The 15,276-nt window shown below is 42.2% G+C and overlaps 1 protein-coding gene and 1 long non-coding RNA gene across 4 annotated transcripts in view; one reads left to right on the top strand and one right to left on the bottom strand.

The window, feature by feature from the left end:
* Reln (reelin) overlaps positions 1-15,276 on the top strand; it is a 442,954-nt gene that overhangs the window by 264,061 nt on the left and 163,617 nt on the right. For both annotated transcript variants that reach the window (XM_063237786.1, XM_063237784.1), the window contains exon 11: positions 10,882-11,027. In XM_063237786.1, the coding sequence (XP_063093856.1) occupies positions 10,882-11,027 (146 nt within the window). The remainder of the gene's footprint in view (positions 1-10,881; positions 11,028-15,276) is intronic.
* LOC134473473 (uncharacterized) lies at positions 120-12,621 on the bottom strand. Of its 2 annotated transcripts, XR_010043708.1 has the most exons (4): positions 12,254-12,621; positions 5,697-5,821; positions 4,811-4,865; positions 120-3,275 (listed from the first exon to the last, which is right to left on the bottom strand). It is a non-coding gene; the product is annotated as an uncharacterized LOC134473473 (long non-coding RNA). The 2 variants fall into 2 exon arrangements; XR_010043710.1 differs by lacking the exon at positions 4,811-4,865 and having other exon boundaries at positions 12,254-12,569.

Here is a 15,276-nt window from a genome sequence, read left to right as displayed (position 1 = left end):
TCTTAAGAAGGCTGAGGGTCCAAAAAAGTCATCCAGTTACATTAGTTTCCCAAATACACCTTAGTAGCATAGGAAAAGTATAGATTTCATGAATTTTGTTATTTTTGTATGCCATTAAAGTAATATTAAAATCAAATCTATTAACTGACTACATTGGATACAACTATTGTCCTTGGCATAAAATAAGCAACAGTTTTATTAGAATTATTTCAGTGCCGTTCATACAGAATAGTAGTTTTCCTTATAAACTGCAAGTATTTTTAAATGCTTATACATAGTAGAGAACTATCCAGCTGCTGGTCTTGCAAACAGTGTTTGAGGGTGACAGGTCAAATAGCAAAGTTCATGATGAATCATTATCATTCACAGGGCATATTTCTCTTGCCTTCTTTAGATAGTTCCTTCAGTTTCTTTGGGAGTATTTAATCCATTTCATCTGTCCCTATCCTTGTTGATCTCAAGTAGGGCACAGTGATAAAAGACCCAGTAGAGTCGTTAACTTAAAGAGCTACCTGAGCTGGAGAATTGCAATTAGAGGTCACCAGTTTAAATCTGCCCTGGGCTGGTAGCGGGCCGTTGGCATCTGTCGGCTCGTGAGGCAGTAATGTGAAGGAGATATATAGGGATCCAGCTTTTAATGTCCGACCTGGCCTTAGACCTGTCAGGCTGCTTGATTTGGGGTTGGAAAACCGAGGAGGACTCTCAGAGGTTGCAGCATCAATATGCTCTTTCCGTGTAGCCATCTGTGTTTCCTCCACTCTCCTGCACATCCGTGACCCTGCCGGAGTCCCCTCCCAGGGGTTTTCCGGAGAGCTTTCCCATGGGAATGAAAGGTGCACCACATTCTCTTGTTTTCTAATGACTGCCCTCATTTCTGTGGCCCACAAAACCCTCAGCAATGCTCGTTCACCACCAGCCACAGGAGGCCTTCAATGTCAGGAAGTGTAGAGTCTGAGTAGGTGCTCCCAGAGCTCCACCCTCCTTAGTGATCTCTACAGCTGCCCTTGGCAAAGTGGGGGCCCGCCACGCCCCTGTCTTGATTATGGGTTACAATTACTCTGCCACCATCTCTTAAGAAATATCACATCCTTTTTATAAACCTTTGCATGTAATTTCCAGAATGATCAAGAATTCACGTCAGTAGGTCCTGTCTTAAAAATACCGAGTGCCCTGTATCAGATCAGCAGCAGCAGGTGCTAGAACAACGCTTGCTACTCTAGCTCCTGTCACCTGGCAGCAGCTCTGTCCAGTGGCTGTGTTTGTGCCACGCTCTGCCCACACAGAGCAGGGTCATGATTTGTCTTAAGGCACTTTCTGGAGCACTGGCTGGGAAAAGCATCTTGGTTTTGCCATCAAGGATTAAACTATATGAATGAAATTTTCCTGTTTTCTTCATTTAAAATAGTATCAAAGTTTAGCATTTTGTCCTGAATGGGATTTTCATTTCCAGGAATGACACTTGCAGTGCAAGGGAGATGGCATAGATACTGGATATTAATCAACAAAAATAAGAGTGGCAGTCGTTCTGACCAGCAATCGTAATGATCATGATACTAGCAGTATTCTTGGTAGTGTGTTCTGAATGCTTTGTGGGGGCCAGCGTGGTGAGGGAGATCACGCCACCAGTAGACACGTAGAGTAGATGAGTATGGGGTGTCTACAAGACCCCGGATGCTTAGCATATGACTTCCGTCGACCACAACAAGAACTGCTGAGCTGGTCAACCATAAGTTGTCTCCTTCCAGCTCCTCAGATACGAACCCTGCAACCTGAGAATATTCTTCATTTCAACTTCAAGAAAAGCCTGGCGTGTACATTTGTGGGAAGGTCAGCCTAGAGCTGTGCAGTGTTCTCCTGTCCATAGCTTCGGTGGAAAGAAACCTTGCAAAGGTCGGGGTGGGCTCCGGCGAGAACCAGGGACTGATGATTGGCAGAAGGCTGTGAGCAGGGAACTTTCCGTTTTGTCTCCTTGTCCTTTAATGACACCTCACGAAGCAGAATTTCTGGATGGATCCATATCCCATGGCGGTGAATACTGGTCAGACAACTGCTCCATTCTGTTTGCTTATGCCCATCTGCGGCCATAGCCAAGATATTTATTTTGAGTGTGACAATCATCCATGACTTTCTGATATGTGGAGGGTGGGGTAGTACATGTGTGTGTGTAAGAGAGAAGGAGAAGGAAAGTGCTTTGCTCACTCGACATTAGCAAAGGCTTCTGTCTGCCTGGCTGTCCTGCTTATCCTCAGCTTGCAAAGGCATGAATCACTGGCTTTCCTCCCCCTGAAACCGACCTGCAGATTAAATACAGGTCACTGTGAGGCAGGTGCTGCTCCGCATGTGTTTATTCTGAAGAAACCCTCCCACTCTGATTACTGTGCCTTCACTTGCTAATCTTTTTCCGTTTCCTACCCTCGTTTATGGTATGGCCAGAACAGAATTCCAGATTACTCCTTCTCCACATTTATGTCAACCAGAACGGAGAAGTAAATCAGCACTAAATGTCACAGCTGTGTTACGAAGGTTTGGCCTTTAGAGCAGCCTGTGACTTTTAATACACGATCGCATGTATCTAAAAGAAATTCCCTTACAAGTGATCACTTCAAATGGGCAGGTTTGGACCAATGGTGTGCAGTAGCTGAGACACAGAATTTAGAAGAGCTGTACCCTAGTCTCTTCCATCCTACTCTGTTTTTTTAGTTCAGTTGCTTCTTTTTTTACCACATTTAATGTTGATAAACATCCAATAGTATCCGTTTTCCTAGTTTAACAAACACCAACCAGCCCTGACAAGCGTAACAGCCTTAGGTAAATCAACAATCCCCGAAGGGAATCATGAACAGGGAGTCTTTAATTTTCTTATTGCTCTTGTACATTATGCGTTTGCCAAATTTGCCATCCCGATGGACAGTGGGTGAGTCTCCAGTCCTGAATAAGAATTGAAACTTACATTCTCAGCTTCCACTGTCACCTGCCTGATATTATTGTCACAAAGTGCTGAATCATCAACAGAGGGAAAAGGTCATTATGTCCAAATTGTAATGGAGGAAAAAAAAATTTGTTAATTTGTTTGCAAAGTTTGAGGTCATAACTCAAATTTAGAATAATGGGGGGAAAACCCTAAAACAAATGATTTTTAACCTACTTTTTGGCAATGTAACCTCCTGGCAAAGCGATGCCCGCCTACTAGGATGCCCAGTGCATGTTCCGTAAAATACGCCATTGAGTGCTGCAGAAAAGGCTTTCCGTAATCCACGTGATTTTGTTTTCTTAGACTGTAAAGATAAATAGAGGGAAATTATATGCTTTTCAGTAATGTGCTTTACAGATCACTGTCCTGGCTTTCTAATGAGGATAAACCTGAGCTCAGTACGACTTGTGGCTAATCCATGTTCCCATGTCTTTCTCCATTAAGAACCGGGATGTTAACTATGACTTTCTGGCCGGATTCCAGCATGGTTAATTGCATGCTGTCCACCCAGATTCCCTTTGCTTGGCTTTTCTTCTCTCCAGATTGTATTGCTCTTATTGTCCTGTGTCCCCCCAGAGGTGGGTATGTGATGTCGTAGAATGAGCCAGGATATAATTTGTTAAGCTAATAAGAGTGCTTCGGGGAGGAAGGGTTAAATGTAATAGTGTGCTTTTCACAATTTCCCCCAGTGAGGCCTATTTGTTCAGTAATTAATGTGGAATAGCGTTAGTGAAATGTGGAAATGAGCCAGGTCACCGTGACCTCGTCACAATAATGCAGAAGGAGCTAATTTTGATAAATTCTACAGAAAATCACCATTCACATAAATCCCCACAGCCTCAGTGCTTGAATGTGTGTTTTGTTTTGCTGTATTGTGTTTTTGTCTGAAGCTGAAACATTTAATCACTAAGTTAATACAGTGTTCAAGAAGTGAAATTTGTTCTGTGCTACACAGGCGCTTGAGCCACAGTGACAACCCCATTGTCTTTGCACCTCGCACAGAACCCAGCACAGAAACTAGAAGAGTGACAATCTTTAAGATAAGGTTTTTTAAATGAATAAGAGAAAGGGAGGAGAAAATGAACATTAGTATTTACAGATGCTAATATTTGATTCACTAATTTTGGGGTAGACGTGTTCCCTGAAGTCACTCATCTAATCCTTACAATTATCCCCATTTCACAGATGAAATAACAGAGGCTCAGAGATACCAAATGGCTTGAAATTTTGAAGCCAAGTCTGCTTTACTATAAAATCTGGATTTTTTTGTTCTGGGTTATATAATGCAGCCTGGATCCCACCTGTGTGTGCATCTTTGGGCTTAGTCTGAGCAGTCAAGTTTAAAAACTTGACTCTGAAAGTCAAGCTGATACCCAAGGACAAGGTTAGCAACTGCCCTATGGAATTTTACGTTGTTATTTTTTTCTCTCATTATTCCAATTCAAATCTATCACCATTGCCATTTTAGAGTTGTCATAACTATTGCCAAGTAATTATACACTTGTCACAAAATATATCATAAATTGAATCTTTATAAATCTTAGCACAGAGTGGTTCCAATGTGAATGCTTAATGAATCCAGAAAAAAAGATGAGAAAGAAAACAGCCTTGAAGCTCCCTAAAATTCAGTAGCATGGCTCAATCTGTTTTGTGGACTAGAGAAGACACACTTCAGCCCGCCTGCACCTGGGCTGTGTTCAGGGCCAAGTTTTCAGTTTTTAAACCTGCACTAAGTTACCTAGAAATTGAATGTGTGGAAAATAATAAAAATTCATTTTTCTCCAGTAGAGAAATCATTCTTTTCCTATTTTTGTTTTAGTAGTAAGTAAACTTCTTTACCTTATAAAACCACTGAGCCAGGGGATGGGAGATGTGCATTTCTCTATGATGACAGCTGTAACAGAACAAAAGGCTTAAGAAGTGCAGGGCTCTGCAGGCTCTGAGTCAATCAACTTCCAGCCCCTCCAGCATATATGTGTCTGCTATTCATCCAGAATGTCCTGTTTCAGTGTATTTTATTTCTGGCTAGACAGTGGCTAATTTATGGCTCTGCCAACAATGCCATCTAATTAATTTTATTCATCTGATTTCTCTTTCCTCTGCTTCTCATATCTCATCTGTTTGCATTGCCTAGATTTTAATTAAAAAACCTCTCCTCTCTAAGGAGCAATCTGAAGTGGCAAAAATAATCACTTAAAATATTACAGTCATTAAAAAATTGGCTGTGGTGGAAGCCATGCATTTTCAATTTTCCTACAAATGATGTTTTAGCTTCCTTTTAAAGTGCACTTTGTATCTGGATTGTCTGCCACCAGCCAGCTTGGCTATCAAAAATGGTCTTCCAGCTGGGTGGGCTGAGTGACAACTCCTTAATGGAGGAAATGGATGGCTCTCTGCTCATGTGGAGGGGAAGGCGTACTAGGCAGACTTCATTCCATCTGCCACCAGCTCTCTGCAAGCTGGCATTGCCCAAATACCCCGTGTGCTAATTCCAACAAAAAGGGTATCGTCAAAAAAATAGATTCTGAGACTAGGTGCTTGGAAGACCTGTCAAGGTCATTAGACCCCAGGGAGATAACATCAAGAGGTACCTCTACGAACTCCTGATGAAAACCTAATTAAACAATGGTGGCGGTGACTGTAAGTTTTTTTATTCACATGTCCAGAAGTAAAATTGTGAAACTTTTCAGCTGAGCATAGGGAACAACCTTAGGAAAACACCAACCTGAATTATGGCCAAGGTCTTGTTATACAGAGGAATTCGCACGGATGTGTCCTGTTGATGCTTTTCTGAATGGCAAATTCTTGTCACTTTGTTACACTATGTTCTGCTTGTCATATAAAGGAAACCTATTTAGGGGCAAAGAAAAATGTGGTTGATCAACAAAGAGAAACACAGAAAGACTTTCTTAAGGGATTTTTAACAATTGGGTATTTGCAGGTTCAGGGTTTAAGGTATATGTCATCAGCCTGTGCTAAAACATAAATAAAAATAACTGGTGGAATCATTAACATACATTAAAAGGGCTAAAAATAAAAATTTTAGTCTTCTGCAGAATTTATACCTTTATTTTATCCAAAATAAATGCTCATTTACCTGATATTTGATCTAAGTCAACCAAAAGTTATGACTCAAAAAGTTACTTGTGATATATGATTTGTTCAGGGAAACCTGATAAATTTTCATGATGCCTAAAATAAAATAGTCCTGAATTCCAAACTATTCTTTTTTGATCAGTTTTGATCAGCTTATGAATTTCACAAAATTAGACATTTAATTGTTTGTTGAAATTGTCTACATTTTAATTGTTATTGCATATTAATGACATGAGTTTGAATAGATGATGAACAAAAACAGCTGGGTATTAAAATTGAAAGCAATTTCCTGAAATCCTTTTCATACTTGGTGCATGATTCGCTTGGATTTTTAACACAGTAGATTGACGTTATACAATGCAATTTCATCTGTAAGAAAAGTGGCTTCAGTCATCTTGTATTATAGAATTTTCCAGTGTTTGGAGAATCTTTGGTAATCTGCCAAAATTTCGAGGACTCTTAAAATTCTAATTGATGGTTTTATGTGTCCTGATAATGCATGAGTGTTTGTATATTCTTACCATGTTGTATAGTAGAACATAATCTTGTGCATTTTACTAAAGTTTTTAATTTGATGTGAAGAATTTAAATGACTATTCCGATGAGAAGCAAAAAACATTTTTAAAAACTCTTCTATATGTCTATCAACAACTGCTAAGCATATGTAATATAATAGCATATGTTAAACATATATTCAGAAAAAGTGATTATTTTTGTAGCACTTAGAAGTTTCAAAAAACACCTCCTTAGGGGGCTGGGGATTTAGCTCAGTGGCTTAAGCACCTGCCTGGCAAGCACAAAAGCGCAAGGTCATGAGTTCGATCCCTGGCACAAAAAATACCTCCTTGATATATTTCTCTCTCTCTCTCTCTCTCTCTCTCTTTTTTTTTTTTGTACTGGGGGTTGAACCCTCAACCTTGAGCTTGCCAGGCAGGCACTTATGCCAGTGAGCAAAATCCCCAGTCTTCAATATATTTCTAACAACCTGTTTAGAGAATAGCATTGATTCCATTCTTCAACCTGAGAAACTGAGGCATAAGAGTGTTAAATGATTCATGCAAAACCTCCTTAACCAGTAAGCACAAAAAATGCATTTGAGTGCGCCTTCTAATTCCGATCCCCAGTTCCCTGAGCATGGGTAGTAACTGAGCTCTCATTCTTGACCATCTCAGTTGTTGCCTTCCTCAGCACTTCCCGGATTCCTGTCCTGCTAAATGAGTTGATTTAGATTTTAGGAAAAAGTTCAAGCAGCCCTGGGTTCCCATGCCTAGGCAGAGAGATGCGGAAACAGGTGAAAGCCTAAAATGATCTCAACCCAAATGCATGCAGCTATCAATTCATAAATTGAAGAATGCCTCGGAAATCAACCCAATTCTAAGACAAATTGAGCCCCAGTGATACAAGAATGTTAACATAGAGCTCTAATTTGCTTTGAAATTAATTTAGGATCTGTAGCAGGAGAACCCAGCACTGGCCCTCTGGCTGATCTGAAACCCCACATACAGAGCCCAGATATAATCTACTCTTAGACAGAGAGGGGCTCCATAGGCCTGCTGCTCTCAGGTAGCTCAGGATTTCACCGCGTGGCAGACTAAACCATTGCTTACAGCCTGATGGTACCCTACCCGCTCATGTCACTGTCAGGGGCATCTTGCTGTCACTGCCAACCTTGGAGACACAGGGTTCTGGGCAGAATAGACACGGAAATCATCCTGATCTCGTCAACATGGTGCAGAGAGAGCACTGCAAGCTGCGTGTGCTCTGTGTGCCTCCAGATTCTGCTGCCTGGAAAATGACAGCCGCATCTTGATCAGAGGGGAGGACGGAGCCACTGCCTGCTGAGCTGGGGCTGCTGGCTTGGGGGGGGGGACACGGGCGTCTTTTGATAAGTGTCACCTTACTGAAAGACTACACAGAAGGGAGCTTTCCCAGGGCAGTACACTCCACAGGGACAGGGTGCTGGGCTCCTCGGAGAGGGGGAGCAAGGCTAGACATGGCAGACAGGGTGAGCAGTTTCCAGGGCAGAGGCCCAAACTCACTGCCATTAAAAACAAAGAGACAAAGCAACAAAAACAACACTGCCTTGTTTGATCAAATTTTATTGATTGTTGTGCATTTGCTATAAATTGGTTATAAACAGCCTTGTAGTGATTTTAAAACCACGCTCAAGACTATACTGTTCTCATAGAAACTTGTCAAAGACAAGTTTTAGATCCTACTAATACGAAAATTGGTTAAGATTTACTTGAAGGGAGTTTTTTCCCATATTACGTGTATTTCATCTGCTGACACTTGGTGATTATAGTGGTAAAGTAAGTATTTGTTAATTTTTAGTAGTTACACAATTGTAAATGGCCTGTTCAGCTGCCAAACATAGAGCAAATCAGCTAATAAAAAGGTCCTTTAAAATATGCTTTTGCCTTTCAATTGTGCCAACTCACCATGTGAAACTAACTTAACTACACACCACCCATTTTTTTAAGAATTTTGCTTTTTCATAAATTTTCTATCTCAACTAAGTCTACAATGTACATCAGGTACATTAATGATATAAAACTCAGCAGGTTAGCAAAAATTGGGTATTAACAGTTTTCAATATTATAAACAATTCTATGTTCTGTGAAGCCAACATTGAAATAATTAAATTGATATTTGGTCAGAAATGGCCAAAGTTTCATGTTAGGAGAGACATTCTTTTATCATACAAATATATTATTGAAATTATAAATTATCTCCTTCACAAAAACAGGTTTTTCATGTATGCCATTTCCATGGATATTGACTTTTGTATTGATCTCTGCATCTTTACATTCATTCTGGGTAAATGCAGGCCACAGTTGATCAGGATTGCAGACTGGGATAATAACGAAGACCGTTATTTAGAACTCAGTAAGTTTTTTATTAGGAAAGTAAACTTTGCAACCTAACCAGCATGGATTGTCTTTACAGTATGTGTAGGAACGGAAGATATCTAGATTTCTCATTCCTTGACAATTTCTATTTATTGTTAAATAAACTGGATTCTAGCTTTGGATCAGTATGTCTGGGTGAGGAGTTGAGCCTAATGAGCTCAGTTTAGCATCCATGACACTCACTGCATTTGAAGAAGATTCTCAACAGTGGGTTCGGCCGTGCCTTACAGTGTTACCTAAACTAATGACCAGCCTAAGCGGGGGGTGTGTGTCGGTGCTGTGAAGCGACCCCTTTAAAATCATACAGTCCCACTCGCTGGAACTTGCAGGTATTGCATTTACTCTTCCAACCTAGCAGCAAGTCTGATTCCATCCCAGCCCACCGTGCCAACTGTGGGCATCTCTCTGTGTCCCTCTCACTGTTGTTCTGGCACACCACAGCCAAAAGAACAGTGTGGCAGTTCCCAGGATGACCATAGAGGGTCTTTTCCATCCAGCCTCTGGTCGAGCTCTCAAATCACTGCTCTTTATCGCCTTTGTAATGCATTCATGTTTGTCCTCCAGCTGGGATTTCTGTTTGTCCTTTCTAAAGCCATCTGAAGACTGGCCCATGCAGGAAGCCTGTTTGTCTGTAGCATCCCTAACCGTGGTGACTTCTACCTTCTCTCACTTACTGGCCATATGGCATCATGCTGCCCAGCATGGGGCCTCTCTTTGATATAACTCAACTAGCCTGAGATGTTTGAAACCCAAGATTATGTATTATTACATTGCAAGCTCCCCCCATGCCTTATTTAATGCCTTTTATGTCATGATTTCTCCATCAAAGAATTACTGTTTACCTGAGAAGGCGTAGACATGCCATCCATTCATTCAGTTATGAAACTAGTCAACCAATATTTCTGAATGCCCACTATAGAGCCGTGCTGGGCTAAGACACAGAATACAGCAAGGAACAAAATGGACCTGATCCCTGCCCTTCAGAGCTCTCAGTCCCTGGACCTGGTACATTCTTATCCAATTATTCGTCTTCATTTCTATCTGATTTTAAGAGTATAAAAATCTGAAGACAACTTTTGGTTACATACATTAGCATTTCCCCATATGTGACCACAACTGGGCTTAATGTAAGCTTATAATTTTGAGACGTGCATATTCAGTTTCTTCAACTTGAGAGTCTGATTTTCCCCTTGACTGTTCACTTCAAGCTAAATATATATATAGGTTTAAAAAAAGAATCACAAGAAATTGGTTTTTTATTCCTTGCAAGTGTTATTTTTGGAAACTGACAAAGTCTGTGAGCTCTCAGCTCTTAGTTCGGACCCTCATGCGCTGCTTAGGTCAGGTCAGAGACTTACCCCAAAGCTGTCTGAGACCACCCGATTGTGGCTGGGACGACTTTGACCTTTTCTGTGTTCCATGTTTTGATTAGCTGGCTATTCTACTCATATTCCATTTGTAGACAAATTGTGAGAGATTTGAATGGCAAGTCGGAAATATACGGAATATTGAAAAGGTCAGTGCAATTTAGCCCATAACCACAGAATTTAAAATATACAGCAAGTCATTATCAGACTTAATTTCTACAAGGACTAGGATAAAGATGGGAAATTACTCCAATTAAAATATTCTTGTTTTATACTGAAGGCTGAGAAGGTAAAGCTCTATATGCCCTCTTGACTGCTTTTTTGTGATAACTTGATAAGTTAGTCTGGAATTGTAATCAAATTAAACGAGACCAAAGAGGAGGGAAAGGGAGGTAACAAGCCCTTTTGAGCGGAGAATCCATCCTAGAGGGAATAATATAATGACTTCCCTAAAAACTCAAATTATACATGAGTAAGACAGAGAAAGCTACAAAACCAATTCAACAGCCACCCCATGCTCTCTTTTTATCCACAGCATAGCTGTCAGTCAGATGGGAACTCCATTTATTTCCATGGAAATGAAGGCAGCGAGTTCAATTTTGCCACCACCCGGGATGTAGATCTCTCTACAGAGGATATTCAAGAGCAGTGGTCAGAAGAATTTGAGAGCCAGCCTACAGGGTAAGTAATTGTTATCTCCCATGCTGTGTGGAGCACTTACATTTATCCCCCTGGACATATTTTAAATGCATATTGTTAAATAGCAAAAGCATATTATATCCACTCTGATGATTCTTATCACAGACAAGACAAAAGGGGTACACTTCTCCCAAAGATTCTCTATTAGGTAATCAAATATTTTATGCACATCAAAAATCTGTGGTTACAAATACTTTTAACTTCACTCAAACCACTTATATCTCATCTTAATTTGTTCTGCTCTTACTAGGAGTACAGGGTTTTTTTTTTTTTCCAGTAGTTATAAAATATGAAATCTTTCCACTGCTATTACACTGAGATTTTGAGTTGTCTTCCTGGAATCTGGGATTTATAGATGCTGCAACTTGATTTTTGTTGGAATGTGTCTTTGATTCTTAAAATTTGTTTGAGGGATCAAATTTAGCTTTGAGAGACTTATAAAGGAGGGATTTGGGACTGGGGTTGATGGAGAGGAGTCTGGGAGCAGCGGAGACGGCTCAATGGTTATGATTTTCTTGTTGTTTGTGCTGTGTGCCTGCTTCAGAGATCTGGGTTCCTAAAATGTCTCCAACCAATGAAATGGCGAGCTCAAGTTAAAAAAATTAATAGATTCAGGAAATCAAAAATCATCAGTTAATACAAGTTGGAAGGGCATTCCAGAAATTTCCTGGTTCCCACTTGGCTTTTCTTTTGATTGTAAATACATATGCTCAGAATACTAGGTGCTTGTTTTCTAGTCTATATTTCCAATACTGTGATGAGGATGAATGAAATTAACAGAAAATGTCATTTCATAATAAATATGAAAGAAAAATAATTTAGCCATTAACTGTGAGGAACTTTTCCAGAACCCAGCATTTGAAGGGTAGTCATGTCACTCTGATCTCAAAGCAGATTGAACTTGCAAGTGCTTGAGGGACAAGAAAGCTGATATTGTTCCTCCAGGCTCTGTACTTCCCACACTTTGCCCATGACCTTCATCCAGACCCTCTCAGGGGAGCCCACAGCTGCCATATTGGATTCTGTCCCCCAGCACTGTGTTCCCATTGTGGCCACTGCGGCAGCCCTGCCCCACAGGTCAAGGTTAGCCCCATGGGATGCTGGCACCCTGAGTGTTGCCACTCCATCAGGACCCATTGGTGTCCTCTGGGCCCAGCACCTGTGCTCAGCCCTTCAGCCCACATGACTCTTTTCTCCAAGGCACCTACCTGTCACCCTGAAGCTCCATGATCCGTGCAGCTCCCCAGCGACCTCTGCTCCTTCTGGGCCTCTGGGGGGGTCTCAGGGCCAGCCTGTTCCCTTGGGTAACTTTGGGGTATGCAAAGGCTCAGTGCACTCTCCTCGCAGAGCACGATGGGACAGTGCAGTGGGGCTTCTGTGTCTGTCTCCAGAAGACAGCAGATCTGTGGGCAGCCTGTCAGTTCTTTCCTTCGAAGCTGACACAGAAGGCCAGTACATTCCCTCTCCATGCTGCGTCCTCTGACTGCCCAGGAGGACGGGCCCAGAGTCCCAGCACAAGATACTCATTAACCCAGATTCCTTCTGCTCGCAACCTCTTGCCTATGGTGTGTCAGTGAAGAGTCAGCCTCCCCATGGGGCCCACATGCCCAGAGGACTCAGGCGATTCCCCATGTGACCAGCTCACATCACACAGAGCAGACAGGAAACCCCCAGGAGGACTGTTCTGATAGGCACTGGCATCCAGGATACTGGTGTGTTCTCTCTCTCTCTCTCTCTCTCTCTCTCTCTCTCTCTCTCTCCCTCTCACTCTTTCTGTCTGTCTCTCTCTTCTCCTCTCCTCTCCTCCCCTTTCCTCTCCTTTTCTGTCTCTCTCTCTCTCTCTCTCTCTCTCTCCCTCTCTCTCTGTCTCTCGGTCTCTCTGTCTCTCTCTCTCTCTCTCTCTCTCTCCTTGTGCTAAGGATCAAACAACGCCTCACACATTGTAAACACACATCTTTTTTTCAGTACTGGGGATTAAACTCAGGGCCTCGGCTCCAAGCTACATGCCTGGCTGTCTAAGCATATGCTGTACCACTGAGCTACACCCCTATCGCAGTATTCTTACTCTTTGGAGAAGAGATAAAATTTATTTTGCCTATGGGCTTCGTAGATGTCCACTCCCTCTCCCAGAATGTGCCCTCCTCCGTAGTTTGTCACATCAGCTACCCATTAAAGAACAAAAGAAATGCTGGCGTAGAAAGACACACGGTCCCTCTAGCTCTCTGTTAAGAGCATTTATGGCAACTTGGTACAGATCCCTGGAAAGCGTCTTTATGAAGTAAGCTCAGAAAGGTGTTGACTTGGTATTAAAAGAAGCCAGACCTGTTTTAGAAAATGCACGCGGTGGTGCAGAGGCAGAGCGGCAGGGACGTGCGTGGATCCCGGCGAGCGATGAGGTTTTCGTCAGCACCTGGCCCTGACCACGCAGGAGAGTCTGTGGCCCCATCCATCATCCCCAGAACAAACAAGAGGAGCTGTGAGAATTTCAGCCCCAACAGACCCGGTGGTTGCCCCACGTGGCTCCTCACGCTCCTTGGCCACTCAGGACTGAGTTTTCCAGGCTCTGTCCCAGTGAGAAGCCGCTGCTCTCGGGCTGTGGCACCGCCAGTGTCCCCCTCCTAATGACACATGAGAACTGTGCCTGACAGGCAGCTGTGGCATTCTAACTGGCATCCAGTGGATTCTGCTGACCTCTAAAGCCAACTTCATTCCCTCCAGCACCTGCACCTGAGGTTTCTTTGTGACTTTTGCGCCTAGGACATGTTGTCTCTTGTGGCGGCCCAGCCCCGGGCTGCCGTGTATGTGACAGACACGTAAAAGCATGACAAGACGGAGAAGGCGTAGAGTGACCTGCGTGCTGAGCGCTGACAGAATCGGTGGGTTAAGCCAGATGCTGCTCTCCTGGTAGGAAAGGACGGTGCTGTAACAATCTTTAGTCATAGTTTTGGGGGGAAATCCTTTCACAAAACCAAATTAACTTGAACGTTTTTACCTAGGGTAAGAGGTGACCCAGAAAAACACACTAGCACTTTGGTGGTGACATGCTTGGTGTGTCCTGCTTCTCTGCAGAACAGGTTTATTGAACATTTGTGTCATTCTTCCCTCCGACCACTGCCATCCCCACACAGAAAGCTAGTATTATAAGGGCCCCTGCTAAAATAGACAGGAAACACAGGTGGCAAGTCTGTGTGTTCGAGAGTAACCAGGTGAATTGAATTCAGCAACTCTGAGGTCATTTTCTAAAAATGTTTTAAATTAAATTATTAATACAGTATAATGCGTTCATATGTTGTGCCTTCCTCCCATGAGAATCATGAGATACGTAGTGTTACAAGTCTGTGAGCCTAACACTCCCGAAGGCTGAGGCAGGAGGATCATACCTTTAAGCCCAGCTAGACAACTGCCATGTAATGAGTCTGTGTCTCAAAATAAATTTTTTTCGAAGGGCTTGGGATGTAGCCCAGGGAAAAGAGTTGGATCTTCAATACCACAAGAAAAATTATGAGAGAAGAACATGCTATCTAAATAATGATTTCAGAATACTTAATATGAACACCAACCAAGAAAAGAAAGCCACAGTCTTATTATTATTATTATTATTATTATTATTGATCACTTTCCAAGTCGTCCATATCTCCCGCCTTTGAATCAAACTGTTTGATCTCAGATCAGAAAGGCCGCCTGACCTTTCACAGTACTGGGCTCTCCCCAGCCCCACACGGGTGGCTCTATTACTTCTTAAGGAGTTTGAGGGTTTTCCCCCCTTTTCTTTTTCCTAAAGAAGACGCGCTTGTTACCTCAGCAGGGGAGAAGCTTTAATACATACATTGATAATTTATGAGAGTCCTTCTGAGCCTTGGCTTTACCTTACTAACACATCATTTAATTAGCAACTGCTGTGTCTCAGCTAGTTAAGGCTTTGTCAAAAAGCACATTGTAGTAATATGCAATTTGTATGCTTGCCTTCCATCCCAAAATTTTACTACTCACATACATACCTTTTTCAAAAGAAGCTTATTTATGTTTTTGTGGGGGAAGTTTGGTTTTTGTTTTTTATACACTCACCAGAATATTCATGCTACAGAGAAACTCCACCAATGTAATGTCAACTAAAAGATCAAAGCGAGGTGAAGGGGCTAGGGATAGAATTCAGTGGCTCGACTGCTTGCTGGGTGAGCACAGAGTCATGAGTTTGACTCCTGGCTGTCCCCTCAAGATTAAATCAAGATAG

Source organism: Cavia porcellus, unplaced genomic scaffold (assembly GCF_034190915.1).
Source record: "Cavia porcellus strain 051 isolate PalLab524CR breed Dunkin Hartley unplaced genomic scaffold, mCavPor4.1 scaffold_2, whole genome shotgun sequence".
In the NCBI taxonomy this organism is placed as follows: Eukaryota; Metazoa; Chordata; class Mammalia; order Rodentia; family Caviidae; genus Cavia; species Cavia porcellus.
The sequence above is the reverse complement of the archived record's forward strand: the minus strand, read 5'-3'. Positions and strand labels throughout refer to the sequence as shown.